Consider the following 26,752-nt stretch of genomic DNA (forward strand, 5'->3'; position numbering starts at 1 on the left):
AAAGATATACCATCCAAGGACATCCAGACCGGCATTGTGTGCCTGTTCGGAATAATTGGCAGTGACCCATTATGTTCTCGACTTCTGTCTGAACTGAACAACACGAGAATCGCGCTGGTCCATGGTCCACGAGCCCTGCGCTCCTCTCCATAAATAACCTTTCTCTCTCAAACCAGGCGGGTGCGAACGACGCAATGCCTCCACGAAAGCCCAGCAGATATGGAAACAAGTTCCGGTCCGGTGCCGCGTCATTCAATCCGAGGCGCGCGAAGACGATTGAATTCTCGACCCTCCGTTCTACGGAAGCTACGTCTCAAGATGAGAAGTTCGAGGCGATCCGGCTCGCAAATGATATCGATGAGAAGATGGGCTTCCCCCGGTTCGAATCCGGTGAGAAGAGGGAGGGATGGCTCATCAACATGCACAGCACCTCCATAGAAGATCCGAACGTCCCTGGGGGCCGTGCTGGTGTGGACTTCTACTTCCTCGAGGACGACGGAGGGAGCTTCAAGGCGACCGTGGAGTACGATCCTTATTTCCTCATTGCGGCCAAAAAGGGGCGCGAAACGGAAGTCGAAGAGTGGTGTCGGAGGATGTTCGAGGGTCTGATCAAGAAGATCAAGATTGTGGAGAAGGAGGATCTGTCGATGCCGAATCACCTCCTGGGACATCGAAGAACGTTCCTCCAGCTCAACTTCGCGAACGTCGGCAATCTTCTGGAGGTCAGGAAGACGCTTCTGCCGATCGCGGAGAAAAACCGGAAGAATGTGAATGCGATGGACACTTATGCAGAGATGGCCAGGTTTGATTTCTCTTATGCTCAGGTACATGTGAAATCTCAGTGTCTAATTTGAGAATCAGTGCGAACGCCGGCTTCGATCTCTTTGACGAAGATTTGATGAATGACACACGACCTAATGGCAATGTGAATGCGAGTGATTTTATTGTTGATATTCGAGAGTATGATGTTCCTTACCACGTCAGAGTTGCTATTGATAAAGGTATGTCATTTCTGTACTCTGCGACGGGGCTTCCGTGACTTATCATCACTAGATATCCGAATCGGAAAGTGGTACACTGTGCAGGCAAAGCACGGCGTCATTTCATTAACCTGCATTGAAGAGCGACTTCAGCGAGCTGACCCTGTCGTTCTCGCCTTTGATATTGAAACCACGAAATTACCTCTCAAATTTCCCGACTCTGTCATCGACCAGATTATGATGATATCTTATATGATTGACGGCAACGGATTCCTAATCACTAATCGAGAAATCGTCTCGGAGGATATCAACGACTTCGAGTATACTCCAAAGCCTGAATACAGCGGTCCATTCCTGATCTTCAACGAGCCAAATGAAAGGGCCGTCCTGGAACGGTTCTTCGGTCATATCAAAGAAGCAAAGCCGACAGTTATCGCGACCTACAACGGTGACTTCTTCGATTGGCCTTTCGTCGAGGCGCGAGCAAGCGTGCTGGGGATTGACATGTACAAAGAGATCGGTTTCCGAAAGAACAGCGAAGATATCTACCAGAGCGATCACTGTGTGCACATGGACTGCTTTGCTTGGGTTAATCGTGACAGTTACCTTCCACAGGGAAGTCGTGGTCTGAAGGCTGTTACAGTCGCCAAGCTGGGTTACGATCCTGATGAGCTTGACCCGGAAGTCATGACACGATATGCGAGCGAACGCCCGCAGACCCTGGCGGAGTACTCGGTTTCCGATGCCGTTGCCACTTATTATCTATATATGAAATACGTGCACCCCTTTATCTTCTCTTTATGTAATATTATCCCTCTTAACCCGGACGACACTTTGCGAAAGGGAACCGGAACGCTATGTGAGATGTTGCTCATGGTGCAGGCGTACAAGGGCGAGATTATCCTGCCTAACAAGCACAAGGATCCACCTGAAGCGTTTTACGAAGGTCATTTACTGGAATCGGAAACCTATGTCGGTGGACATGTTGAGAGTATAGAAGCGGGTGTCTTTCGCAGCGACATCCCCGTCAATTTCACAGTCGATCCGACGGCCATGGATCAGCTTCTCAACGATCTCGACGCGGCCCTGAAGTTCAGCATCGAGGTCGAAGAGAAGAAGTCACTGGAAGATATTACCAACTATGAGGAAGTAAAGGGACAGATTGTAGAACGCCTCATCAATCTGAAAGAGACTCCGAACAGAAGTGAGCGTCCGTTGATCTACCATTTGGACGTCGCATCCATGTACCCGAATATCATGACCACCAACCGACTGCAGCCAGACTCGATGATACAGGAATCCGACTGCGCCGCCTGCGATTTCAACCGACCGGGCAAGACGTGTGACAGGCGACTTCCGTGGGCATGGCGAGGCGAATATCTCCCTGCGAAGCGCGACGAGTACAACATGATCCGACGTGCGGTCGAGAACGAGAAGTTCCCCGGAAAGTCAAAGAAGGCCCCGATGAGAACATTCCACGAATTGAGCACGGAAGAACAGGCCGCTATTGTCAAGAAGCGGCTACAGGACTACTGCAAGAAAATCTACCATAAAATCCACGATAGCAAGACGATCGAACGGGAGGCCATCATCTGCCAACGGGAGAACCCATTCTACGTGAATACGGTGCGCAGCTTTCGAGATCGACGATACGATTTCAAAGGAAAGCAGAAAGTGTGGAAGGGGAAGACCGACGCCCTGAAGGCAGCGGGAGCGCCTGCCGCGGAGATTGAAGAGGCGAAGAAGATGATCGTCCTGTTCGACTCGTTGCAGCTTGCGCACAAGGTCATCTTGAACAGTTTCTACGGTTATGTGATGCGGAAGGGGTCTCGCTGGTACTCGATGGAGATGGCCGGAGTGACGTGTCTTACTGGTGCTCACATCATTCAGATGGCCAGAGAGCTCGTCGAGCGCATCGGTCGTCCACTGGAGCTTGACACCGACGGTATCTGGTGCATGCTCCCAGCGACGTTTCCGGAAAACTTCGCCTTCACTCTGAAAAATGGCAAGAAGCTCGCAATCTCTTATCCCTGTGTCATGCTGAATCACCTCGTCCACGGAAGATTTACGAACCACCAGTACCAGACTCTCGTCGACCCGGTGACGTTCAAGTACGAAACGCACAGCGACAATTCCATCTTCTTCGAGGTTGACGGGCCATACAAGGCTATGATATTGCCTGCTTCCAAGGAAGAGGATAAGAACCTGAAGAAACGTTATGCCGTGTTCAACCATGATGGGTCTCTCGCCGAGTTGAAAGGTTTCGAGGTCAAGCGCAGAGGAGAGCTGAAACTGATCAAGATTTTCCAGACTCAGATCTTCCGGTTCTACCTGGAGGGGACGACACTGTCAGAAACGTATGCTGCTGTCGCTCGAGTAGCCGATAGATGGCTGGATGTTCTGTATGAGCATGGATCGACGCTCGCGGACGAAGAGCTTATCGATCTTATTTGCGAGAACCGAAGCATGACGAAGACTCTTGAAGAGTACGGGAACCAAAAATCGACCTCTATCACCACTGCAAGACGGTTGGCAGAGTTCCTGGGAGAGCAGATGGTCAAGGACAAGGGCCTGAACTGCAAATACATTATATCTGCTAAGCCGAGGAACACTCCCGTTACCGATCGAGCTATTCCGGTCACTATTTTCTCCGCCGAGGAGAACGTGAAGCGATTCTTCCTGCGCAAGTGGCTGAAAGACGATCCAGGTGACATGGATCCTCGGAGTGTGATCGACTGGGACTACTACCTTGAACGTCTGGGCTCTGTTGTGCAAAAGCTGATCACCATCCCAGCTGCTCTGCAGAAGATTCGCAATCCAGTCCCCAGAGTTCCACATCCAGACTGGTTACAGCGGCGGATCAACGTCAAAGATGACAAGTTCAAGCAGAAAAAGATGACGGATCTCTTCGCGAAGAATGAAAAGCCCCCATTGTCGGATGTGCCGACGAACATCCTTGATCACCGTGTCCCACACAACGGTGACATTGAGGATGCGGTTGCTCACTCGACGGACAAGTTGAAGTCATCCCCTCCCTCTACCAAGACGGCACAGAAGAGAAAGCTACCGGAGGGTCCGTCGACAACTTCTCTGGATCCGTTCGCCAGTCTTCCCGCCGTGCTGCCGTCAATGACGGAGGACTATGTAGGCTTCCTCAAGTACCAGAAGCAGAAGTGGAAGATCCAGAAGCAGGCTCGAATCCGGCGCCGACAGCTCTTCGGAGAGCGGGCGAACGTCGCTACAGATTCGTTGAGCAGCTTCTTCAGAAACCAAGCGGAGCTGCTGTACATCAGTACCTGGCAGGTTTTGCAGCTTCGCGATACGGATATCCCCGGAGTCGTGAGGGCGTTTGTCCTGATCGATCAGAAGATCCACGCCCTCACTATCAAGGTGCCTCGAAAGCTGTTCATCAACTTAAAGCGAGACTCCTTACCGGATGTGGATGTGCCGGACTGCGAGGTGAAGAAAGTCAACCATACTCTGCCGAACGGACATCCTTCAGTCCATCTGTTCGAGCTTACGTTGTCTGAAGACACGTACTTGCAAGAAGCCGACAAGCTTGAAGCGCTCCTGCATCATCCCAGTGTGGAAGGTGTCTACGAGCGAAGCGTTCCCTTGAGCGTACGGGCGGTTCTGAAATTGGGTAGCATGTGTACCTTCGACGAGAGCCAGCGGGGAGTCCTCGGAGAAGGATTGGATCGTGGATTCGATCTCTCTACCTTACTCCACGCATCCTCAGACCAGTCCTACCTGGCGAACTCGCCTCTGGCATACCATTATCTGTACCACGTCGTCTCCGGCGACAGGCAGATATTCGCTCTCTTCTCGACTACGAAGAACGAAGCCCACATCGTCATCCTGAACAAGACGAGAGATGTCCAGGGCATGCCCAACGTCGACAAGATCTACTCAGAACTCCTAGCGCGCAAACTCCAGGCCGCCGCGGACGAGAACACGCAGAACGCATTCGAGTATCAGGAGAAGATCCACTTCAAGACGACGCAGGTGACGACCAGAAGAAAAGCACACCTGGAGGTCGGCGACTTGATCAAGAAACTCCGAAGCGAGGAGAGCCAGCCGGTCATGCTCGTCATACAGTCCCAGCAGAGACGGCGACTGTGTCACGACATCCCGATCCTGAAGGAGTACCCCATCCTCCCCGTCAAGCCCGAGGTGTCAGACATGGACATGCCCCCTCTGGGCTGGCAGTCGTTCATCGCGAAGCGGCTGGTCACGCACTATCTCTACCTGAGCCCGTGGATCCAGCACCTGACCGCGCTCGCGAGGTACGGGGATGTCCCCGTTTGCAACCTCGAGAGTGACGATCCCAGGTACCTGATCGACATCGCGTATGCCAGACGGCTGCAGCAGAACAATGTCGTCCTGTGGTGGTCGTCCGGTCCCCGGCCGGATCACGCAGGATACGAGAAGGACGATGTCGTCGGTCCGTTGGAGAAGGTGGACATGCCCTCGATCAATGTACCGGGCACGTATTCGACCGTTTGCATCGAGCTCGAGGTCCGGAATCTCGCCATCAACACCATCCTCACTTCTTCCATTATCAACGAACTGGAAGGCAGCGATACATTCCTGGCTCCCTCTGGGCCTTCTGCGGGAGGCTCGAACGACGGCACCGGCGTCCTCTACTCCGAAAAGGCGTTTGCCTCTGCGGGTGTCTTCGTCCTGCGGGAGATGGTCAAGCAGTGGTGGACCGAGGCTTGCGAGGGCAACAGCATGGCCGACATCATGGTGCAGCACCTTATCCGATGGGTCGAGAGCCCCGTGTCCTACCTCTACGACCGGTCACTGCATCACTACGTGCGGATGATGTCCAGGAAGTCCTTGCAGCAGCTGATGGGCGACTTCCGGCGCGTGGGGTCGAACGTCGTCTTCGCGAGTCCGACGCGTCTGCTTCTGCAGACGACGAAGACGGAAGTGGGCAACGCCTACGCGTACAGTCAATACGTGCTGAAGTCGATCCGGGCGAATGCCGTGTTCCACTTCATCGATCTGGAGATCAAGGAGTACTGGGACTTCCTGGTCTGGTACGACGAGTACAACTACGGCGGCAAGGGCTGTCGGGAAGTGGTCGAGGCGGAAAATCAGCAGCTGGAGACAATAATGCACTGGCAGATGAGCCGGTTCCTCCCGGTGCCCATGCAGAGTGTCTTCCACGACTGGGTGGTTGAGTACATCGAGCTGATGCACGGGCTCAAACGGCCCAATTCACACGAGGCCAACGACTCGTCTACGCCTCGACCTACGCAGATTCCCTTGACTCGGACCGCCGAAGGGGACAACGAGGAGATCACGGCCATCCTGGCGGACAAGTTCTCCAAGCCGCTCAAGAAGCAGATCTCCAACCTCATCCGCAGACAGCGTGACGAGCTGCTGCACCCGGAGCTGGCGTCGGACTACGTCTTCCCCGTCCTCCCCGGAGTGCTCGTGGACCCCAACAAGGACAACCGGAACCCAGTGCTGGAGCTTGTCAAGTCGCTCATGCAGGTCCTCAGCCTGTCGAAGACGACCACCCTGGAGACTCGGCTCCTCCGCCGCGAGCTGCTGGCGCTCTTCGAGGTCCGGGAATTCAGCAAGGAGGGCCGGTTCGAGAACCCGAGCGCGACGCTCAAGCTCCACGAGCTGACCTGCAGCGCATGCTGCCTGATCCGCGACCTGGATCTCTGCCGGGACGAGGACGTGCTTCCGGACGCGGGCACGGAGGGCGGCACGGGGGCGCCCAAGGTGTGGCGGTGCCCGTTCTGCCAGACAGAGTACGACCGGCTGGCGCAGGAGGAGACGCTGGTCGGGCAGGTGCACGGGCTGGTGGTGGCGTGGCAGACGCAGGACGTGAAGTGCTCCAAGTGCGGCGGGCTCAAGGTCAGCGAGTTCATGGAGCACTGTTCGTGCAGTGGCACCTGGGTCGAGACGATGGACCGGGCGGACGTGGAGAAGAAGCTGCGCGTGCTGGAGAGCGTGGCGAAGGGGCACGGGCTGAAACTGCTCGAGGGGGTGGTGGAAGGGATTTTGAAGCGGATGTAGCGTTTTTTTTATCATATATATATATATATATATATGGGTGTTTCATCTATCTCGACGGAAATTGGTTTATTTGGTGGAATTGCATGACGCGGCGTCCACGCGGAAGGGGGCATCGACACGGACCGGCGTTTTGGAGTTGAACAAGAGGAGCATCGATGGGGTTTGCCTGTATATCCAGCTGTAGATCACTTATGTAGAAGATAGCAATGACATTGTCGATCTGACCGGCAGCGATAGACAGAGAGACAGGTGAGGAAGCGAGAGACAGACGGCGTGCCTGGCGTTATCCACGCCGACGCAGGGTCCAGACCCCGCAGTGCGGCTGATGCTGTCTCTCCATCTCGAGCTGAGAGGCGCCGTTTTTTCTCATATCCTCCTCTCTCGTTGTGCTGTTCTTCGCTTCATCCCCATCTCTCCCTCTCTCTTCTCTCTCTTCCCCGCTCTGAGTAAGCCATCCCGTCCTGTCCCACAGCCCCGCGTCTCAACCACACGAGAGCCAGAACCGCGGCTCGTCCGCTATCCATCCACAACTGCTTGTTCTGACCTGTCCTTCGTTTGGTCCTCGACGTGGCAAAGGCCCTCGTTTCTAACCCCATTCTTGACTTTGTTGCAGGCGGATACCCTATCTATTGTCTCGTTTTCGTTCCCTCCCTCCCTTGCTGGATCAATCGATCGATTGATCGGAACATAAAACCTATCAATCTATCTATCTATCTACACACGCGTCCGCCCGCCTGAATGGCGTCCCAAACGCAGACCCAGCGGCCGCAGATCCAGCCTTGCCGGTACAAGACTGGAAAGACGCTCGGAGCTGGCTCCTACTCGGTCGTCAAGGAATGCGTGCACATCGACACCGGCCGGTACTATGCCGCCAAGGTCATCAACAAGCGGCTGATGGCGGGGAGGGAACATATGGTATGCCCATTGACCACGGGAAATATATTTCTTCAGGTTGTTATGGGGGGCTGACGGGTTGATAACAGGTCCGGAATGAGATCGCCGTGCTCAAGAGGGTGTCGATGGGACATCAGAATATCCTCACGCTGGTCGATTACTTTGAGACGATGAATAACCGTACGTTGAATTGGATTGTCGTTCTTGCGCGCGACTGAAGGGTATACTTGTTTTGGATTACGAGCTAAGATTGATGCCTACATACAGTGTACCTCGTCACCGACCTGGCCCTCGGAGGAGAGCTCTTCGACCGCATCTGTCGCAAGGGCAGCTACTACGAGTCCGACGCCGCGGACCTCATCCGCGCGACACTCTCCGCCGTCGCGTACCTGCACGACCACGGCATCGTGCACCGTGATTTGAAGCCCGAGAACCTTCTGTTCCGCACACCAGAGGACAATGCGGACCTGTTGATTGCGGATTTCGGCCTGTCGAGGATCATGGACGAGGAGCAGTTCCACGTCCTGACGACCACGTGTGGGACGCCGGGGTATATGGCGCCGGAGATCTTCAAGAAGACAGGGCATGGGAAGCCAGTGTATGTTTATATCCATACTGCAATGCCGTCTTTATGAGGTCTATTTTCAATGTGCTTACTGGGACTGCAGAGACATCTGGGCCATCGGCGTAATCACCTACTTCCTCCTCTGCGGGTACACCCCCTTCGACCGTGACTCCAACCTGGAGGAGATGCAGGCCATCCTGGTCGCCGACTACTCCTTCACGCCCCTCGAGTACTGGCGCGGCGTCTCCCAGACCGCCCGCGAGTTCATCAACCGCTGCCTGACTATCGACCCGAAGCAGCGCATGACGGCCCATGAAGCGCTGCAGCACCCCTGGATCAACCCACCTCTGGACCCGTCCGACCCAACGGGCAGCAAGAGGAAGCTCGGCTCGGGAGAAGACCTCCTGCCAACCGTCAAGAAGAACTTCAACGCGCGCCGGGTGCTCCACAGGGCCATCGACACGGTGCGCGCCATCAATAAGCTGCGCGAGGGCAGCGGCCTCATGATGGACGGCGTCATGAGCGTCGATCCGAAACCCGAGCGCGTCAACGGGAACCAGGTCGTCGAGGAGCAGCACCACCATTTCCACCCACACCAACAACCGCAGTATCAGCAGCAGTACGACGGACAGATGGAGATCGATAGTCGCGGGAACGCGCGGGGGCAGACGGAGGAGCAGATCCGGGAGCAGGAGCGGAGGGTGAAGGAGATGGTGACGGGCCTGTGGAGCAAATCCGTGAACCAGCAGAAGCGGTGATTTTTGATTGTGATTTTGATTTTGCCTTACCTGGCGTGTTTTATACCTATGCTCTATTCATGTCGATCAGACCGACCTTTGTTGAATGATGGTCTCTGTGCATAACGCAAGTACAGTACAGTTGCATTTCGGGGCTTTTATTTCCTCATTCTACCACCATGTCTATCTTGTCTTGTTTACCCTTGGAGAGAAGAGAAGTGAAAGATAAGTCTGAAGACTATCTATCTATCTCATCTATTTATCTATCTATCTGTGCATCTATCTACCTAGTTCGCACTACTGACGTTTGACAAATGACAAATTGACATATTGCATGTATGTGTTTATTATTTGAGAAATCTTTCGAACCTTCATTGATTGATTGAGTGATTGATGAGCGCAATGACTGGTTGGCTTTTTTTAAAAAAAAAGAATTACACTTGTGATATGAAAACAGAACAGACCAAGTAGGTTAATTAATGATGACATATAGAAAAATCGATAATGATAGATCCCCGTTTGTTGATTTGCGTGACGGCGCGGCGTGGACTGACTGGTAGAACTGAGTAGGTAGGCGGTCAGATAGGCGGTATGGTTCTGCTGCACCAATCCGCCTATATCTTGGAACTCCCACCATGCCCATAATTCTTCTTTCCTCATGCTTTGGATCTTACAGGACTAGCTACCATAGTTAATACATTAATTGCTACGCCTGAGCGCCGTCACAATTTGTAAGTCAAGACTCAAATGGGAATGAATGCACAGGCATATAGTGCTTTAGTTTGACATGGTCATAATAATCATAATAATGATGTGTATGGATGTATGTATATAGTATATATATATATATATATATACATCCATCCATTCATTCTATTTTTCTATTTTTCTATTTAGGGATGCTTCAATTCATTATAAAACCATAATGTACTGTACTGTACATATATACATCCTTAGAGTATATACATCCCCCCTCCCCTTCTTTTTCCCCTGTCTTTCCTGTTCTATTCCATTTTTATCTTCCCCCTTTTTGAATATCTTATCTTGGCCATAGAAATTTCCGAATATATCATTTCATTATCAATTATCATATTCCATCATATCATTGTCACGGAGTGGCTCCTAGGGAGCATTCTAGGAGCCAAACCGCTGCGCTACCGGCAAAAGACTAGGATACGAAGCCAACGGCTTCGTACTGCTCTCGCTTATATAGCTTCTTGCCACGCCGTCACAATCATAGTCATACCGTATCATGTACCCATTCGTAGTATTTTTTTTTTGAGGCAATGCTTCCCCCTTATTTTTTTTCCCTTTTCCTTTCGTACCTTCCTGGGTAGAGGAAAGCCTGGAGCGTTGATAATCTTTTTTTTTTTCAGCCCGTTTCAGTTTTCGTTTTTCCGTTCCGGTTTGGTCTGGGGTTAATTAACTTAATTAATCGATTTGCTGCTCCTTGGTGAACACCAGGACGGCAGCGCGAGGGAGCAGACGATGGTGGAGAACACTGTATGTTATATAGGTATACATCGTTAGACAAAGAGAGGAGGGATTGGAAGGGGAATAGTGTAGCGTAGTGGACTGTAATGTTACGTACATGGGACGAATTGGAATCCGTAGAGGAAACTGGAGCGGACGGTTTCTTGCACGGAAGGCGGGAGGGTAAATGCGAATCTGGCATCGTTGAGGATGTGGTTGACGATCTGTGTATGGGGTTAGATGGGTGGGTTAGTAAATCGGCTGTTATCTAGGTGTCCTGTCGGGATATATAAAAGTCCTCCAAAGGTTGAAGAGGTCCCCGATAATGAGGTGAATGGAGTGTCCTTCACTGCTGTTAATGGATGTTGCCAACTTACCTCACTCTTATCCGGCAACCCATCCAGCCTCTCCAACAGCGTACGTCCAAACACCCCCTGGAGAATTGCGGAGGCTGCGGTGGTTCCGAGCATAAGCCCGAGTTGCTGGCTGAGAGAGTACGCGCCCACGGCGGTAGCCACGCGGTCCTTCGGCGCGCTCAGGGACATGCCGACGAACTGGCCAGAGAGGAGGATGCCCTGCATGATACCTGATGGGAAGGCATAGAGTGATTCCCACAGATTGGCTCCGGTGCGCCACCTCAGGAATATGACGAAGTATGATAGGACGCAGATGAGGAGAGCGACGATCGATATCGTCTTGTAGCGTTTTGTTCTGTGGAAACTTGCATCAGCATCCCCATTTCCCTTGCCCTGTAGAGGTCACGACAGCATAATACAAGATACTACAAACCTTCTGATCGCATGGCCCGAAATAATAGACCCAACAGAAAAGCCTACGCACGTCGGAACAAGGAGGGCAGAAGCCGTGACTCCGAGGATATTTCGGGTCCGAGTAAAGTATGGCACGATGTTGGTCACCAGCTGTTCTTGTGTTCAGCAAGCAAGTCCCTCACACAGTTATACGGAGCCACTAGTCTTACCCCGAAACGAGAACATAAGAGCAGTATCTGCACCAGGCAATAGCCTCCAACTCCCTGTGCCAGCAAAGACAGCGGTATCAACGGTCTCGGGGCCCAGAATTGCTCTACCAAGAGGAAACAGACGCCAATATCGCGCACGCAGCTGCGAGGTAGTAGGCTTGAGTAGAACCATGGTCTCCTTTCGTTCCCGCTACGTGCAGACATAGCAGGAGACTTACTATCGTGGCTGCAAAAGTCACGATCCCCAGAAAGTCGATGTCACGGATAAGCGAACCGCGCGAAGCGACACCAGCAGATCCTCCTCCTTCTGTGTCCGTTCGGGCAGTCGATATCCCGCGAGCAGGAAGCACACAATAACCAGGGGGTTTGCCCGATGAAAGACCTATCGCATAAACATTTGGCATGAGATGCTGCGGGAGTCTCCAGCCGAATTATAGGGAACCCTACCATCCCCAGCCGATAGTATCTGTCAGCAGGCCACCTATAGGAGCCCCAAGGCTCATTGCTGATATCGCAGCTACGTTGGCGTAGCTTCGCAGAACAGCGACCTCGCCGGGGGGGGGGGGGGAGACGAGGTCTATAAATCTCAAGTCAAAAAAGTTTGTATATGCTAAGCCGGTCGATTTTAGAGACTTTCAAACATTTACACACCTGTAATGATCACTGAAACAAGCGCGACCATACCAGCCCCTCCAATGCCGGATATAACCCTCCCAATGACTAGCTGCGTCAATGAGGTGGCAAGGCCGCTTCATCATCGTATCCAGTTAGTATAACTTTCTTGAAAGCGAAGGTCAGAAATAATAGGGACAAAGGTCAACCCTACGACACGATACAGCCGCCTGCAAATAGACAGTACGCAGAGAGAATCGGCTTCTTCCGGCCGTAGATATCGCTCAGGGTACCATACTGGGTGTGCCAAGGGATATCGTCAGTGATCAACTTGACATAAATCGGTATTTCTGCATAAAAAGCGCAACTCACGACTGGCAAAGAAACGTAGTAACCTAAGTTGTAGCTCGTCACCAACCAAGCACTTTCTGTGAGACTGTGGAATTGGGACGAGATGGCCTCGTATGTTGCCATCACGAGCGTCTCATCGCAACTCGCGAGGAAAACGCCTAAATCGATTCGTCAGCAATCGAGCAACGCTTCAAAGCATTGGGTACCTAGGTAAATAGGTAGCTAAGGGTCCAATTCCAAATCCGTACCGAGAAACCCCATATAGATAGTACGCAGATTAGAGCGACGCTGCTTCTCTTCGTCGACATCGTGGCCTGGTACGTCGCTCGTCTTCCACACCTCTTGGGATGAGAGCAGAGGGGAATTCTCGTCGGTCGTCATCTCGAAGAGATCGAGACGAGAGATAAGATAAGAGATGCAATGTATGCACAGCTAGGTACCTAAGGTACTGTACTTGGCAGGGTGTGATACATCAAAAGCGACCGCAGAAGTAAAACGGGACAGCACCTCACTTGGTATATATGCAGAGCACAACAGTCATATATGACAAGCTCCCTCTTCCCCGCCTGCTAAAATGCTTCTGCATCTAAAATTTGACGGCCCCGCAAGTCTTTCGGAGTCATATCGAAAACGTGCCATGACGAATAAGCGCGCGAGTCGTGTCCCCTTGCACCCGTGACTCATGAGAAACTATCAATTGCTATATGCCAGCGCTGAGGTGTGGATACCGAGCTTCGACGAGCGCGACTAATGCCAGCCGTCAGAGTTTTGATCAGGCCTGCAAGACTTTGGTAGTGAGCTAGACCCTTAAGCCTGAACTGATTTTTGGGAAGCACCGTACCTCAGTATAGGTAAGTGGTAGGGTATGCTGGGAGTCCTAGCTATCGTGATCGACGGCGCTGGCTCCACTCCATACAATTGGCTATCACTGCAGTATGATTATGATAAGCGCGACGAAATCAGACACTGTGCATCTGCAAATGTGAGAGCAACAGGCAACTGTGTTGTTGACACTCACTTCCAAACACCTAAAAAACCTGATTGTACTGGGCATACCTGCCAGGAAGCGGTCATTACTCCGTAGTAAGCACTATAAAACGAATAATCACTCACCCCACATCACACCACATCACTTTTCTGATCTACAAACAATGCCAATGATCGATGCAAGAAAGTGGAAACTGTAGCTTTCTCTCTCCTCTTCGCATTTGATGCTTACTATATTTATACATTCTCAATGCATGAAGAATATTAATGCCCATTCAAATTCACCGCATACAGATCCTACTACTAACTTCCCATTTCTCATGATCTGAGAAAAAATACCCCTCATAGTATTATCATCACACTCCGGTAACACGGGTGCTCCCGAAGAAACTATAGAAACTTTCTGCATGGCCCTGACCCACCAAGGAAATGTACGAGGCAGATCCTTCGTCGATCGTCGATCGATCGGGACAGCTGGGCTAACGAGAAACTCTTTTTTTTCCTCCCCACCATCTGAGATCAGTGAATTGCGGAATCATCAGTTTTATGGGGTTATACTGTTCTTGAGTCTCGTGTACTGTAGGGAGGTGTCGCGCGCTTTAAATATTTAGTGCTGGGAGAGAGAGGCAGAAGTGGGCAGCAGCGTTCATTCACAGATCCATCTGCAAGAAAGCAGAGAATGGAAATCAATTGTTAATTAAGCTCATGCATCTCTTGATTCCTACACGTTCTGATAATTTGTATTTCCATATATTTATCCCACTTTGTTGTAACAGTCAAAAGATTGTCTGCTGACGGCATAATTTTTTGCCCCCTTCATAGCCACGGAGCTGGATTATCAACTTCAACATGTGATAATATCACGTTGAATGGCATCTTCATACATCTATGCTGACCTGTGACAGTAGAAGTTACAAATCGTGAGGCTTTCTGCACTTAAGGCGGAGATATAGACGTAGATTACCGGAACCGACCTTGCTCGAGGAAGTACCATTAAAAAGAAGTCCGATTCCAACGCCTTTACGTGTTCCATGACCATCCACTGAGAGTAACGAAAAACTAACTAGCACGGCAAGTAGATATGGAATAAAATGCAGCCATCAATCTAGTCATCAAGAGCGTATCCTGCTGGCGCGGGCACCAGAAACGTCATTTCGTTCATTTCACAGGCTCGAGGAGCTTTTCCCGCCCGTCGTCCAGGGAAAGCACCCACTTTCTCCACTCCTGCCATTCAGCATAGCTGGCGCTTGCCTTGAGGCCCCGGTACTTGACTGCCCGGAAGTCGGCGACTTCCTCCCAGGGTTTTCCTGTGCCGGAGCCGTTGCTGCTGCTGCTGCTGCCCCGAAGGAACCTCCTCGTAATACCGTGACCGCCGTCCCAGCCGGCTTTCCGCATCAGACTTTCCACGGTCTCCTCTTTGGTCCAGCCCTGCTCGACGGCCACGTCTGGCAGATATGTCGCGCCGTAACGTCTGCCGCGGTGTATGAAGGATATGCGCAGTCCGTGCGTCCCGAGGATCCAGTCCATTGCATTGGTGCACGGTTCAAAGTTGCCTAGAAGAGTCAGAGAGCAAGAGAGAGAAGACAAAAGAGATGCGGGGATTGGAGAAAAGCGGGTGTCATCGAACGCGCTGCTCTAGGATTAGTACTGTCATGTCCCCAATCAGGGTGTATAGGGAGTCAGAGCGCCCATCACGGGACTATACATACGACGTAAGAGCGTAGGATTTCAGGCCCGAGGGAAGATCCTGTGCTTCGAAGGTGCCGATACACCCGCGGAGGGACTTGTGGCCATTCCTCGACAAGGTGTTCCAGGTCACGAACAGCGGATACGCTTTCTCATCTAGTTTAGGACGTCTGAAGGTCGGCTCCGGCTGCGCGAAAAACGACGACTGGGATCCTGGAGATGTCACAGTAGTGGAGTTAGACAGAGCAGAGCGGGACGAGTTGGCGGACGTCGACGACGGCGTCGAGGATGAGCTCGAGGAGCCAGAGGACAACTGGCTTTGCAGTCGAGTGATATTGGGGAGCTTGAGAGTTCCCGGCCGATTCTTCTTGGAGGAGGCTGGACGCTCGTCCTGATCTTCGCTCGCCCCGCCGTTGTCATCTTCATCGCCATCATGCACGCTGTCATCATCGATACGCTGATCCAACTCTTCTTTCTCGCGCTGCGAGATCAACTTCGTCTTCTCTTGCAGAGCAGCGAGTTCTTTAGCCTGCTCGTGCTGCTCCCAGAGATCCTCGATGTCTGCGAGGCTAGGAGGCTCACGGCCCTCGAACGAGGCGGAGAGGCACTCGAAGCAGTAGAAGCAGTGAGCGGGAGTCGCCATGCTCGAGAGCGGAAACTTGAAGACAACAAAAGTTTTTCAAAACAGCTTCTCACAGGGAGCAACCTGGGGTTGTTGCAGGTCTGGGCAGGTCTGGGAGACTCCGCCGGAGGTCGTTCTCAGGCTGCAGAAAGCGGGGTCCGGTGATACAGGCAGGCGATAGAAGACTCCGGATTCGGGCTTCCTTTTCTTTTCTATTGAGAAAATAGAACCGCCAACGGCAGATGCTGAACAAGAGGGAGAACGACCTCGATAAGCGGAGCCCCACGGATCCAGCAGCGCCCAACGCTGTCCGGTCGTCGTCGAGGAGTCTGCGGCGAGCAGGCGAGGCTGGATCGGCGAGACGATAGGGTCACGTGAACTCCTATCGGGGCGAATGCGGTGACGTTGCCCGACACGACGATCACCAAGGCTGCGGAGGACGGACGACTCAGGATGACCACAGAGGACGAATATCAATGTCGACAGTATCCAAGAATTTAATGTGTCAGATTCAAAGGGATCCCTAGATGGCTCAGCAAGCTGTTCCTTCCTCGGTCCTGTTATCTCGTAACCTCTCCTCCACAGATCCCCGTCACGCGTCATATTTTCATGGCTCCAAGCCTACGAAAATACAAGAGTTACATGCCTCCAGGAAATGATCCGTGTCCCGGGCGTACTACGGGGTTTACCATCTACGCGATGCAGGCCCGGAACGGGGCGAGCTGGAAGCGCCTCTCCGCAGAACCAGAGTTGTCATTCGCTCCCAAGTCGGTCTTACCATTGATCACCAGGTGGTGGCGTGTGCTCCTGCAATTGTGAGACACAAAAACAACGATTTACATTCTGTCGACCTGCAATTTTTTGTGGTCTGTTTCCCAAGACTGCTCGTCGAGAGAAAGGAGGCGTGTTTCCTGACAGACCCTGTCTCAAGTTCCCAGCGTCGTTTCGTGTTGCCGCAGTGGTGACGATCAGGGACTTATATACTACATACTCCATACTCTACAACGTCCTTCCGTGCTGTCGATCAAGTGGATCTCTGCTCTTTCCGGAAGGGTGGTCGTCAGCATGAAGAGGCCCTGCTTCCATTTCATCTCGTCTGTCCGTGCCTTTTTCCCTTTGTGGCCTTACCGCAGGGCAGTCTGTAACAGGTGATCGCCATTTCCAACGCCTCTCTTACGGAGTACGTCTTAGTAGTCGTGGGCCTTCACCTGAATTGGCAAGAACTAGATTCATCCGGTGCCTGGGGTTCTGTAAACGGCATCTTGGGCATGTAGTTATTAATTGCGTGCTATATCAATGCCGTGGCTTGGCATTCATCTATATAATCTCTGGAGAGCTCCTCCATGTAGCGACGTAGATGTTGTCCTTCTCTTTCCTTAACTTGTCTGAGACGCACTCTTCCAGTTGCTTCAAGCAGTCATCTTCTTCTGTTTCTCCTGTCGGTCTTTTCGACTCAGCCGTTCATTGTCGCCGGACGACCCGCTCTCTTTCTCTGCTCTCTTTTGAAACCAGTTTTCTATACTTCGACATATTTTATCTTGTCATAATATTGCTGCCACAGCGGAAAATAATATCGAGACGTTAGCAATGAAGTTCACAGTTGCTGTTTTCTCTCTCTTCGCGGCTCTTGCTGTCGCTCTCCCAATCACAACCTATGGTGAGTGGCGTTCCTCGCCGTGAATAAACGAACAGGATGCTGAATATCCCTACAGAGCGAACAGACACTGCCCCTGCGATGACGACGACCCAGGGTGAGGTGGTGCCCTTCAATTCGGCAGATGTCGTCACCAAAGAGTGAAGCCCCATCGTCATAAGGAATCGAGTGCGATGTCCTATCCTGGACAAAGATAAGGCTTGGTGGTGTGGTCGGACGCTGGAAGTGTGACTGAATACAGATACCTGGGGGTATTCGAAGGGAGAGTGGACGCGGATCTTGAATGCGTCGGAAGCTCTGCAGGAGCAGAAGTTGGCACTTCATAATCCCTATCGGAGATATACAAGGGATATGCAGAGCATCCTAGATTATGGTCAATAGAACGGGATTGAACCATTGAAAAAATATTAAACTTTTTTTTCTAACTTCGTAAGGCTCCGAGTTTCACGGCCGTTCATCCTTGGAAGGTTTCGGTATCTTCATTCCCATCATACCAAGCATATTCCCGCCGGGTCCAGCCATGCCTCCCTGGCTCTGGAAGCTCTCCAGTAGGTTCTTAGCAAGGTTGATTCTGGCTTTCTGTTCCTCATCAATGTCCTCGTCCTCTTCAGGCTCATCCCGGTGATCTTTCTCATCTGTGGAACGGACAGCAGCCTTGCCTTTGACCGATTTCTGCTTGTCTGCAGGGCGTTTTCCGGCGTGATTATTCAGGTCGAGCACGCCCGTTCCGCTGAGCTCCGCTTCCATCTGCCTCGACAGCTCTTGGATCTGTTCTGTATCATCCTCTTCAGAGTCGGTGTCTACCTCTTCCACCTTGCCACGTATTCCCGTTGGCCGAGCTGCGTTCGGTAGATCAGATTTAGATGGCATCCCCATCATTTCCTTCATCATCCTAGAGAATTCTTCTTCGTCAAATGACGTTTCTTTGTCCTCTCCGTCACTGCTCAGTTCGTCCTCGCCGAACTCCTCGTCATCAGAGTCCTCGTTGAAGAAATCATCCGCCCCTTCGAAGCCTGCAGACTCATCGTTTAAAAATTCTTCAAAGCGGGCAACTATCCGCTGAAGATTTTCCTGAGCGCTCGCATCGCCGAACGCGCCTGGCTTCTTGCCATCTCCTTTGCCTCTTCCTCTCAGCTCCCCTTCCAGATCTTCAAAGCTGATGTCCAACCACTTCTCATCATCCTCGCGCTTGCCCCAATGCTTCTCTATCTCTTCATCCGTAGGAAGACTCTCGTCTCCGGTATCAATATCTTCAAGCAAGAGTTTCATCTCCCGCACGGACGCCTTGTCCTGGTTTTGTGGATCGGAGAGCAGCATCTCGAACCCGCATGACAGCTTCATTCCCAGTTCTGCGCGACCATACGCCTTTCGATCTGTCCTCGGAGGCAGCTTTCCAACCCACGTCTTTGGGGCTGGGAAATCCTGACTCTTCAGCTGTGCATATCCTACCCTCGTGAACCTAACGCTGACGGTGACAAAATCCTCGGGCTTAAATGTCAAATTGCTCTCGTCCTTGGCTCTGAGAGGCCGCAGCGCAATTGGGTCTCTGAGGTAGAAAGCTTCCACTGCTGGCGAAATATATGACGGCTTCTGATGTAGCAGGTAGGCGATCCGGCGCGGAATCGTCACGAGGGCATGATGCATGTTCTCAGCGATCTGCTTCGGATAATTGCGAAGTCGGTAGAAAGCTTCCTCCTCGATCATTGTAGAGTGGAGAAGCCGTTTCGGTTCCTCCTTCATGATCCTCATCGCCTCCTCCAATGATATCTTTTCTGTTATTTTCCGCTTCGAGCCCTTATCGTGCTTCGGCTTTATGATGATCAGTTGCCCGTGGTGTATCCACACCTATTCATCGTTAGTACTGAAGAGTCCACTTCAAAGGATATTTGAGCAAACTTACTCTGTTGTCTGCCACCTCCGGTTCTAGCCACGGGGGCAGGGTCCCCGCAGCCTCGACCAGAAGGAACTCGCCATCGCTGTCCACCACCTTGACCCAAAGATCGTTGTGTTTCTTTGTCAACTCGCGCAGTATGTACACGATCACCCATTCGTCTTCAATGGAGTCACCATAGCTCGTTCTCCCGCGCAGGAAGCTGATCCCTAAAAACAAACGCGGTCAGTACCACCATCGAAAACTGTCCCTGGGGTGTGAAGAAAAGGTTTGCTTACCATTCTCTTTTGCTATTTCGAGACCGAAGCCTTCACGCTGCCAGATGTAATCTTTCAATAGATCCTTCGTAAGCTCCGCGGCTGTCTTCTGGACTTCCTGCAGTCGCGATCGCGTCTCTGCAACCTGGTCTGTTACCGCGGGGGTGGCGGCGGCGGGGTCGGTCGGGATAAGATACAGTGAGTACTCGATGCAGTCGTCTGGCAGCTGCGGCCTTGGAATTGGGCGAAAGGTGGACTTGAACCACTCGATATCTTCCTGCGACATCGGCGCCATCGTGGGCTCTGCTCGAAGTCAATCCCCGGTGCTCCTCTGGTTCAGCAGAGAGGCCGCAGCGCGTCGAGGCATGACTTCATACCAGCGACGCAGACCGGAGAATCTGACGGGCCGCCACCGTTGGCGCTATACCTTTCCCGGTTAGAGGTCAACAACGCCCGGCCCACCGCCCCGACCACCGCGTCGCGGAGGCTGGGAGAGGCCCGACACGTCTTTCTCCGCCGTGGATATTCCCACTTCTGTATCTTTACCTTTCCCATCTGCCCTCCACGGTAGACATGGTCGCGCGCTGACGTATGCCATTTACCATTGCATGAAGATTCTGCGCCATTGACCGCTTCACGTCCAGAATGGCGATGCCATACATCGACACCCCGCGCACCGAAGTCGACGGGAACGCGACTTACATGACAAACGGCCTTCGCAGCGCTGCACGAACCAACCTTTCCGCTTTAGACTCTGTCGAAAACTCGTTTCAGATACCAGAGAAGGATGAGGATATCATAAAGACGATAGAGAATGGGCGAAGACGCAGTTCCGGGAATGGATTCAGTCTGAGCACACCGCGTGCGGGTTCGGGGCCCAAGTCAACAAGGAATGCTTTGCACGATCGACGGAACCTCCCAACCCAGGCGCCTCCAAAGGGCGAATTCACTCCGTTGATGAAGAGCGCCACAAAGAACAATTTCTTTCGGAATCTGTCCGCTGCGCGGAAGAGTGGCGCGCCGCAGACTCCCGCCTACCTCAGGCAAAGTTATCGGAGTAATGGAAACACACCGGGATTGCCTACGATGGACGAGTCCGAATATGAAGATGGCACGACTGATGATGCCACCCCAGTGCCGCATGTTGCGAGCAGTAGCGCCCAGAGTACACCCTTGCCGAACTTGCCGGGGAGAGACGGCGGCGGAGTCTTGAACGATGGTCAGAATATGATGACATTGAAGGAACAAGAAAAGGTACCACATCCATCATTCATAAAGCATATATTTATGATATGACTGCGCGACAAGAAACGATGATGCTGACTAGCTTTTGTCGGTACAGATCATCGATAAGCTTGACAAAGATAATTTCGGTCTGAAGCTGAAGATACATTATCTGCAGGAGCAGCTGGAAAAGGCTGGACCAGGATACAACCAAGCAGCCCTGAAGGAGAACACGGAGCTGAAGGTGACCAAGCTTACTATGCAGAGGGACATCTCACGCTACAAGAAGAGCCTCCACCAAGCCGAACGTGATTTGGAGGCCTACCGCCTGCAACTACAGGAACTGAAAGAGAAGTCAAAGAGCAGGCGGTCAGATGATACAGTGCAGCGAGAGATGGACTGGTTGCGTGAGGAAATCGAAAACAGAGAGACACAGATAAAGGATCTGCAGGAAGAGCTCAGGGCCGCGAAGGACAAGAACTCGGAGGAGCTTGAGAAGATGCGCGATGAGATTGAGGATCTGGAGGCCACTGTAAGAGAAAGAGATCGTCTCATCGAGGAACGGGAAGAGGAAATCGAGAACTTAAAGGAAAAGGACGGAAAGGAAAATGATGCTGTTGCTGAACTCCAAGCGGAACTGGAGCGTGCGAAAGAGCAAATGGAAGAGCTGCAGGAGAGCCTTGAACAAGCCAAGTCTGAGGCGCAGGAAGCCAGAGAGGCTCGGGAACAGGCGATGCAGGAGAAGGAGCAAGCTGAGGAGAACCTGAAAGAGCTCCAAGACGAGATGACAAACAAGTCCTTTACCACAAAGGGGCTTAGCCGTCAGCTGGAAGAAAAGGCGAGCAAGCTAGAGGACGAGCTTGCGGAGCTCCGAAGAGAGAACGATAGTCTGAGGGAAGAGCTGGACGCCAAGTCACGGCATGAGGCTGATCTCGAGGAGCAATTGCACGAAGCTCAACAAGATATAGACACCAGGAAGAGCAGAATGCAGGAGGATATTGAGCATGCAAGGCATGAGAGGGATGAAGCCCGACGAGAGCGCGACGAGATCGCAGCTCGTTTGAAGCAGGCGCTTGACGATGTAAACCGCAAAGCAGACGAGAAGGAACTCTTGCAAACTCGACATAATGCGTTGACTGACGAGTCCGGAAGTCTGCAGCGCGAGTTGGCTAATGCCCAGGCTCAAATCAGAGAGCTTGAACAGGCGATAGAGGAGGAGAGACAACAGGCTGCTGATAACAGTCACGCTCTCCGATCGCAACACAGAGAGCAGGTCGAGCAGCTGCAGGATGAGATAGAGGCTCTACAGCATGAAATTGAAGATAAGGAAGGTCAATTCGCGCTCGAGCAAGATCGGTGGGAAAGCACAAAGAGAACGTTGCAATCGCAGAAGGAGAAGGCAGAAGAGCAGGCAGCAGGCTTCAGGAGGACGATTGAGAAGCTTCAAGATGTCGAGTTGACTCTCTCCGGGAGAGAGGCGAAGCTCCAGGAAGTCATCGATAGCGAAAAGAACCGGCATCATCAAGAGGAGGCTGTTCTGAGCCGTCAAGTAAAGGAGCTCAACGAAGACATTGCAGCCAAAAGACAGATAGTTGATGAGCAACGGAACGAGCTCCTCTCCATCAAGGAGGAACTCAGGGTCAGTAGACGGGAAGAGTCAGCCTTGAGAGACAAGGTCCAGGCTCTAGAGGACGAGATTGTCGTTCTCCAGCAGAGCTTGGAGGAGGAGCAAGAATACGCTAGAGGCCAGTTGCAGAAGGGCTCGTCAGATCTTGAGAACCAACTGCACAGGGCTCTGGGTGAGAAGTCGGGCCTCCGCGACCAGCTAGCCAACGCCAATGCCGAATTACACAGCCTTCGCAACAAGCTCGCTGAGGTGGAGGCAGAGCGTGACGAGCTTCAAAGCCAGCTCAACAGCGTTCAGAACCAAGTTGATGACACGCATCGCGTAGACCAGGAGAAGGTTGAGCTTCGAAAAGCCAAGCTTCGTCTGGAAGGCGAGATCAACAGGCTGAAGGATGAAAGAAATTCCCTCATGGAGGCGAAGGATTCCCTTGAAAGGGAGCTCAACTCGGAGATCGAACGAGCAACGGAAGAAGAGAACCGCCTTTCATCCGAGATCGATCAACTCCAAGACAAGCTGCTTGCGATGTCCAATGGGAGAGATCGGGAGCTGGCATCAGCGAACAATCAAGTCCGCCGCCTTGAGAAGCGCATGCAGGAACTCGAGACCCTTATTGATCAACAACCGCCGCCAGAAAATGAGTCTTCTACCGCAGCTGCGGATCTTTCAGTGCTCCGTCACAGCCTGGATGAAGCTCGCAAGAGAGAGAAGACTTTGCTGCAGCGTGAAGCTGATCACAAGTCCTCCATCCGTGGCTACAAGACACGCATCGCAGAGCTTGAACGGGAACTGCACGATGTCCAGATGAGGAAATACGAGTCTCAATCCCCTCAGTCATCACCGTCCGACAAGCTCCAAGAGGAACTCCGGAGCCTCAGACGCCAGTTAGCAGACGCGCACAGATCCCTGAAAGATCTGAAGGTGAAGAACCGTGAGCTCGAGCGCGCTGCGGTTAAGGAAGAGGACCAGAAGGATCTCCACGAGCTGCTCAAATCGTCGACTCTCGAAGCTGAGGCTCTAGCGCTCAAGCTTTCGGAGCGAGACGCTCGGATAAATGAACTGAAAGCTCAGCTGCGACGAGTCCGTGAGGAGCGCGCCGCGTCGGTCAAGAAAGCCGATGCAGTCTCGCAAGAGCTCGAGGCTCTCCAGGACCGCTACGACCAAGCCATGGATGAAATGAATACCAAGACAGACCGCAAGGGAAGACACGAGAAAGAGATCCGCGGTCTGAGCAAAGAGATCATGTGGCTCAGAGCGCGGTTGAAGAGGGAGGAGAAATTCCGTCGGGACCTTGCCTGGAGTAAGGGACTGATGGAGCTGGGAGAGGGTGTCAGAGTCGCTTGGTACGTTCCAGTGAAAGAAACCTCGATTCATTCTATCTGAAAATCTTGTCACTAACTCTCCTGTCTCTCTACAGCAACGAAGCCGACCTTAGAATGATCGCCGAGATGGGCGTCAAACCTCCCAGCCGTGAGCTTCGCCGTGCCCCAATGGAGAAACTCAGATCCGCCATCTTCGTGGTCAAGGCCGCCGTGCGGATGCAGAGGCTGAGCCGGGAATGGAGCAAGACGCGGAAAATCGGAGAGGGCCTGAGGAAGGCCAAGAGTGAGGTGTTGAAGAGAAGGGAGAGCCAGAGAGCACCCAGCGGAAGAAAGGCATAGAGTAAAAAAAAAAATCATTGATACTCAACTGCCTTTCTTTGCTTTGCTTCGTCTTTTAAAAATGATGATGGGATTCTTGTTTCTTCGTTTGATACCGATTGCTTGTTATGTTCTCAAGAGGTTTTGGATGTTTTCTTCTTATGTCCAGGATGGGATTCCTTGACTGTTTTATTTTTTGGGGCGTTTTGAGGATCCCATCATGGTTAGGTAGGTATACCGCGGGTTACACTGGCTCGGTTTTTTTCTTTTCTTCTGTTTCTGGATGTGAGATGTTTGGAAAAAGGAGGGCTTGTTTATAGTTTATGACTTTGTTTATATGGTGCTACTAGGTAGGACAAATGACATTTATTACTGGACAGTACTCGATCCTTGCTACTCTAGATGGACGGCTCACTCAGAACAGAAGGAATACAATGTGGTTCCATTGATACTATTGGTTCAATTCAGACGTCTTAGTTGTTAAGTAGTCGTGTGTCTCATATCTGACACGAATCAAGATACATAGCAAACAAAACCACTCGCTGAGAATGGCAATGTGGACATAACATAAAATTCCAACCATCCCATACACCGATCCATCATACTTTTTAGTAAGTCAAGTTGATCATGACGGTCTTCGTCTCCGTATAGGCCTCGAGGGCCGCCCGTCCACATTCTCTCCCGACTCCGCTCTGCTTGCTGCCGCCAAACGGTGCGTCCGGGAAGCTCAAGCTGACGCAGTTGATGCCGACCATGCCCGACTCGAACTCACTCGCCACGCGCAGGGCCTTGTTGATATCCTGCGTGAAAACTCCCGCCATCAGGCCGTACTCGGTGGCGTTGGCCTTCCGGATCACCTCCTCCTCTGTCTTGAAGGGGGCCAGGACCGAGACGGGGCCGAAGATCTCCTGGGTATAGATCTCAGCGTCGTCGTTGACGTCCATGAAGACGGTCGGTTCGACGAAGAAGCCCCTGGCATCATTATGCCCTGTCGCGCTAGTACCGCTCTTGCCTCCTGTCAGCACGCAACCCTGGCCGGCAGCGCCCCGTTCGATGAATCCCGTAACGCGTTTGAATTGCGCCTCGTCGACCAGCGGTCCGATTGCGGTGGATTCGTTGTCCGGGTCACCGATCGCCTTGGCCCGGATCTCCAGCCCCTCTTTGTACAGCTTCACGAACTCATCGTAGATCCCCTCCTGCACGTAGACCCGCGTGGCCGCGTAGCAGACCTGGCCGGTATTCATGACCAGGGCTCCCACGGCCCATTTGACGGCGTTGGAGAGATTGCAATCGTCGAATATCACGGCCGGTGACTTGCCGCCCAGCTCCAGCGTGACCCGCTTCAGATTGGATCTGGCTGCCATCTCCTGGATCTTCTTCCCCGTCGGGACCGACCCCGTGAAGCTGATCTTCCGGATCCCCATGTGGCTGGCGAGTAGCGCGCCCGTGGACCCGTCCCCGGACAGGACCTGGAAGACACCCGGGGGGAAGCCGGCTTCCCTGATCAGGGACCCGAGAGCGAGCGCGGCAAAGGGCGTCTTTTCCGAGGGCTTGAGGATGAAACAGTTGCCCGTGGCCAGGGCCGGCGCTGCCTTGAAGGCAGCCAGAACGACGGGCCCGTTCCAGGGGATGATGCCGGCGGTCACACCCAGGGGCTCGTGGCGGGTGATTTTGAGGAAGCCGTTCTCTTGCGGATAGGACTCGCCGACGAACTTGTCGATCCAGCCGGCGTAGTATCTGAACGTCTTTATTTCCCTGCAGGTTAGCTACCTGACCTACATATACTAGGCTTCTATTATGTGCAGAACTTAGGCAAGAAACGATGTAAGGTATCAAACTCACCTGGACATAAATCCCCGCCTCCGCCTTACCCATCGAAACCGGCATCCCCAACGTAATCCGCGTCAGTTCCGCAAGCGTCTCGGCGTGCTTCTCCAGAATATCCGCGAACTTCAGCAGCATCTCCTGTCGGGCCTTGTTGGGGATCTTCCTCCACGCCGGAAACGCCGCCTGCGCCGCGGCGACGGCGGCATCGACGTCTTCCTCCCCTGCCAGCGGGACATCGTCCGCGACGAGCGAGCCGTCCTTGGGGTTGAAGAGCGTGAGCTTCCTGACGTTCGACGACTCGACGTACTCGTTGTTGATGAAGAGCTGCTTTGGGAGGTTCGTCGTGCTGAATGGGAGTAAGTCCGTTGGAGCCATTGTGGTTTCAGATGCCCTATCCTTTCAGAAGTCAGTCCTTATTCTTCTTCTTCTTCTTCTGATGATGATGATGATGATGATGATGATGATGAGGTGGATGGTCCAGGTGGGAGGGATAGTGGCGATGCTGACGCGGAGTGCTTATATCACGTTACCTGATGGTAGTATGTACATGATGTAGAAGGAAGATGAGCTGACCTTACTGACTGATCGTCACAGCTGCAAAGTGCGAACCCATCTTTATTACATCTCTCTCCTGCAGACATGTCTCCACTTAACCCCTCTCTCCTCTCTCCCTTTTTAATTCCATGTCACACAAGTACAGTGCATCCCAA

At 52.5% G+C, this 26,752-nt stretch overlaps 9 protein-coding genes across 9 annotated transcripts; 4 read left to right on the top strand and 5 right to left on the bottom strand.

Annotated features, from left to right (window-relative positions):
• Positions 1-194: 194 nt before the first annotated feature.
• On the top strand, positions 195-7,019 carry VTN00DRAFT_1641 (uncharacterized protein; the record flags this gene model as incomplete). Its single annotated transcript, XM_069427771.1, has 3 exons — positions 195-802; positions 862-1,001; positions 1,054-7,019. 3 exons carry the CDS (start codon positions 195-197, stop codon positions 7,017-7,019), a joined length of 6,714 nt encoding a protein of 2,237 aa, XP_069292343.1.
• A 738-nt stretch (positions 7,020-7,757) lies between these two features.
• On the top strand, positions 7,758-9,236 carry VTN00DRAFT_1642 (uncharacterized protein; the record flags this gene model as incomplete). Its single annotated transcript, XM_069427772.1, has 4 exons — positions 7,758-7,934; positions 8,003-8,093; positions 8,181-8,511; positions 8,582-9,236. 4 exons carry the CDS (start codon positions 7,758-7,760, stop codon positions 9,234-9,236), a joined length of 1,254 nt encoding a protein of 417 aa, XP_069292344.1.
• Positions 9,237-9,282: 46 nt separating this feature from the next.
• Positions 9,283-13,011, bottom strand: VTN00DRAFT_1643 (uncharacterized protein; the record flags this gene model as incomplete). The annotated part of the gene is made up of 12 exons (XM_069427773.1): positions 9,283-9,370; positions 10,677-10,716; positions 10,807-10,912; positions 11,066-11,399; positions 11,478-11,608; positions 11,668-11,809; positions 11,930-12,049; positions 12,115-12,244; positions 12,319-12,416; positions 12,494-12,576; positions 12,652-12,788; positions 12,879-13,011. 12 exons carry the CDS (start codon positions 13,009-13,011, stop codon positions 9,283-9,285), a joined length of 1,542 nt encoding a protein of 513 aa, XP_069292345.1.
• Positions 13,012-14,775: 1,764 nt separating this feature from the next.
• Positions 14,776-15,946, bottom strand: VTN00DRAFT_1644 (uncharacterized protein; the record flags this gene model as incomplete). Its single annotated transcript, XM_069427774.1, has 2 exons — positions 14,776-15,247; positions 15,327-15,946. The coding sequence occupies 2 exons, from the start codon at positions 15,944-15,946 to the stop codon at positions 14,776-14,778; spliced, it is 1,092 nt and encodes a 363-aa protein (XP_069292346.1).
• A 36-nt stretch (positions 15,947-15,982) lies between these two features.
• Positions 15,983-16,528, bottom strand: VTN00DRAFT_1645 (uncharacterized protein; the record flags this gene model as incomplete). The annotated part of the gene is made up of 1 exon (XM_069427775.1): positions 15,983-16,528. The coding sequence occupies one exon, from the start codon at positions 16,526-16,528 to the stop codon at positions 15,983-15,985; it is 546 nt and encodes a 181-aa protein (XP_069292347.1).
• Positions 16,529-17,512: 984 nt separating this feature from the next.
• On the top strand, positions 17,513-17,723 carry VTN00DRAFT_1646 (uncharacterized protein; the record flags this gene model as incomplete). The annotated part of the gene is made up of 2 exons (XM_069427776.1): positions 17,513-17,582; positions 17,638-17,723. 2 exons carry the CDS (start codon positions 17,513-17,515, stop codon positions 17,721-17,723), a joined length of 156 nt encoding a protein of 51 aa, XP_069292348.1.
• Positions 17,724-18,023: 300 nt separating this feature from the next.
• VTN00DRAFT_1647 (uncharacterized protein) lies at positions 18,024-20,022 on the bottom strand (the record flags this gene model as incomplete). Its single annotated transcript, XM_069427777.1, has 3 exons — positions 18,024-19,424; positions 19,480-19,679; positions 19,749-20,022. 3 exons carry the CDS (start codon positions 20,020-20,022, stop codon positions 18,024-18,026), a joined length of 1,875 nt encoding a protein of 624 aa, XP_069292349.1.
• A 350-nt stretch (positions 20,023-20,372) lies between these two features.
• On the top strand, positions 20,373-24,236 carry VTN00DRAFT_1648 (uncharacterized protein; the record flags this gene model as incomplete). Its single annotated transcript, XM_069427778.1, has 3 exons — positions 20,373-20,981; positions 21,070-23,918; positions 23,993-24,236. 3 exons carry the CDS (start codon positions 20,373-20,375, stop codon positions 24,234-24,236), a joined length of 3,702 nt encoding a protein of 1,233 aa, XP_069292350.1.
• Positions 24,237-24,823: 587 nt separating this feature from the next.
• VTN00DRAFT_1649 (uncharacterized protein) lies at positions 24,824-26,417 on the bottom strand (the record flags this gene model as incomplete). The annotated part of the gene is made up of 2 exons (XM_069427779.1): positions 24,824-25,960; positions 26,058-26,417. The coding sequence occupies 2 exons, from the start codon at positions 26,415-26,417 to the stop codon at positions 24,824-24,826; spliced, it is 1,497 nt and encodes a 498-aa protein (XP_069292351.1).
• Positions 26,418-26,752: the final 335 nt, after the last annotated feature.

The sequence above is a fragment of the Thermoascus crustaceus genome, assembly GCF_041956765.1.
Source record: "Thermoascus crustaceus strain CBS 181.67 unplaced genomic scaffold VTN00scaffold_1, whole genome shotgun sequence".
Classification (NCBI taxonomy): Eukaryota; Fungi; Ascomycota; class Eurotiomycetes; order Eurotiales; family Thermoascaceae; genus Thermoascus; species Thermoascus crustaceus.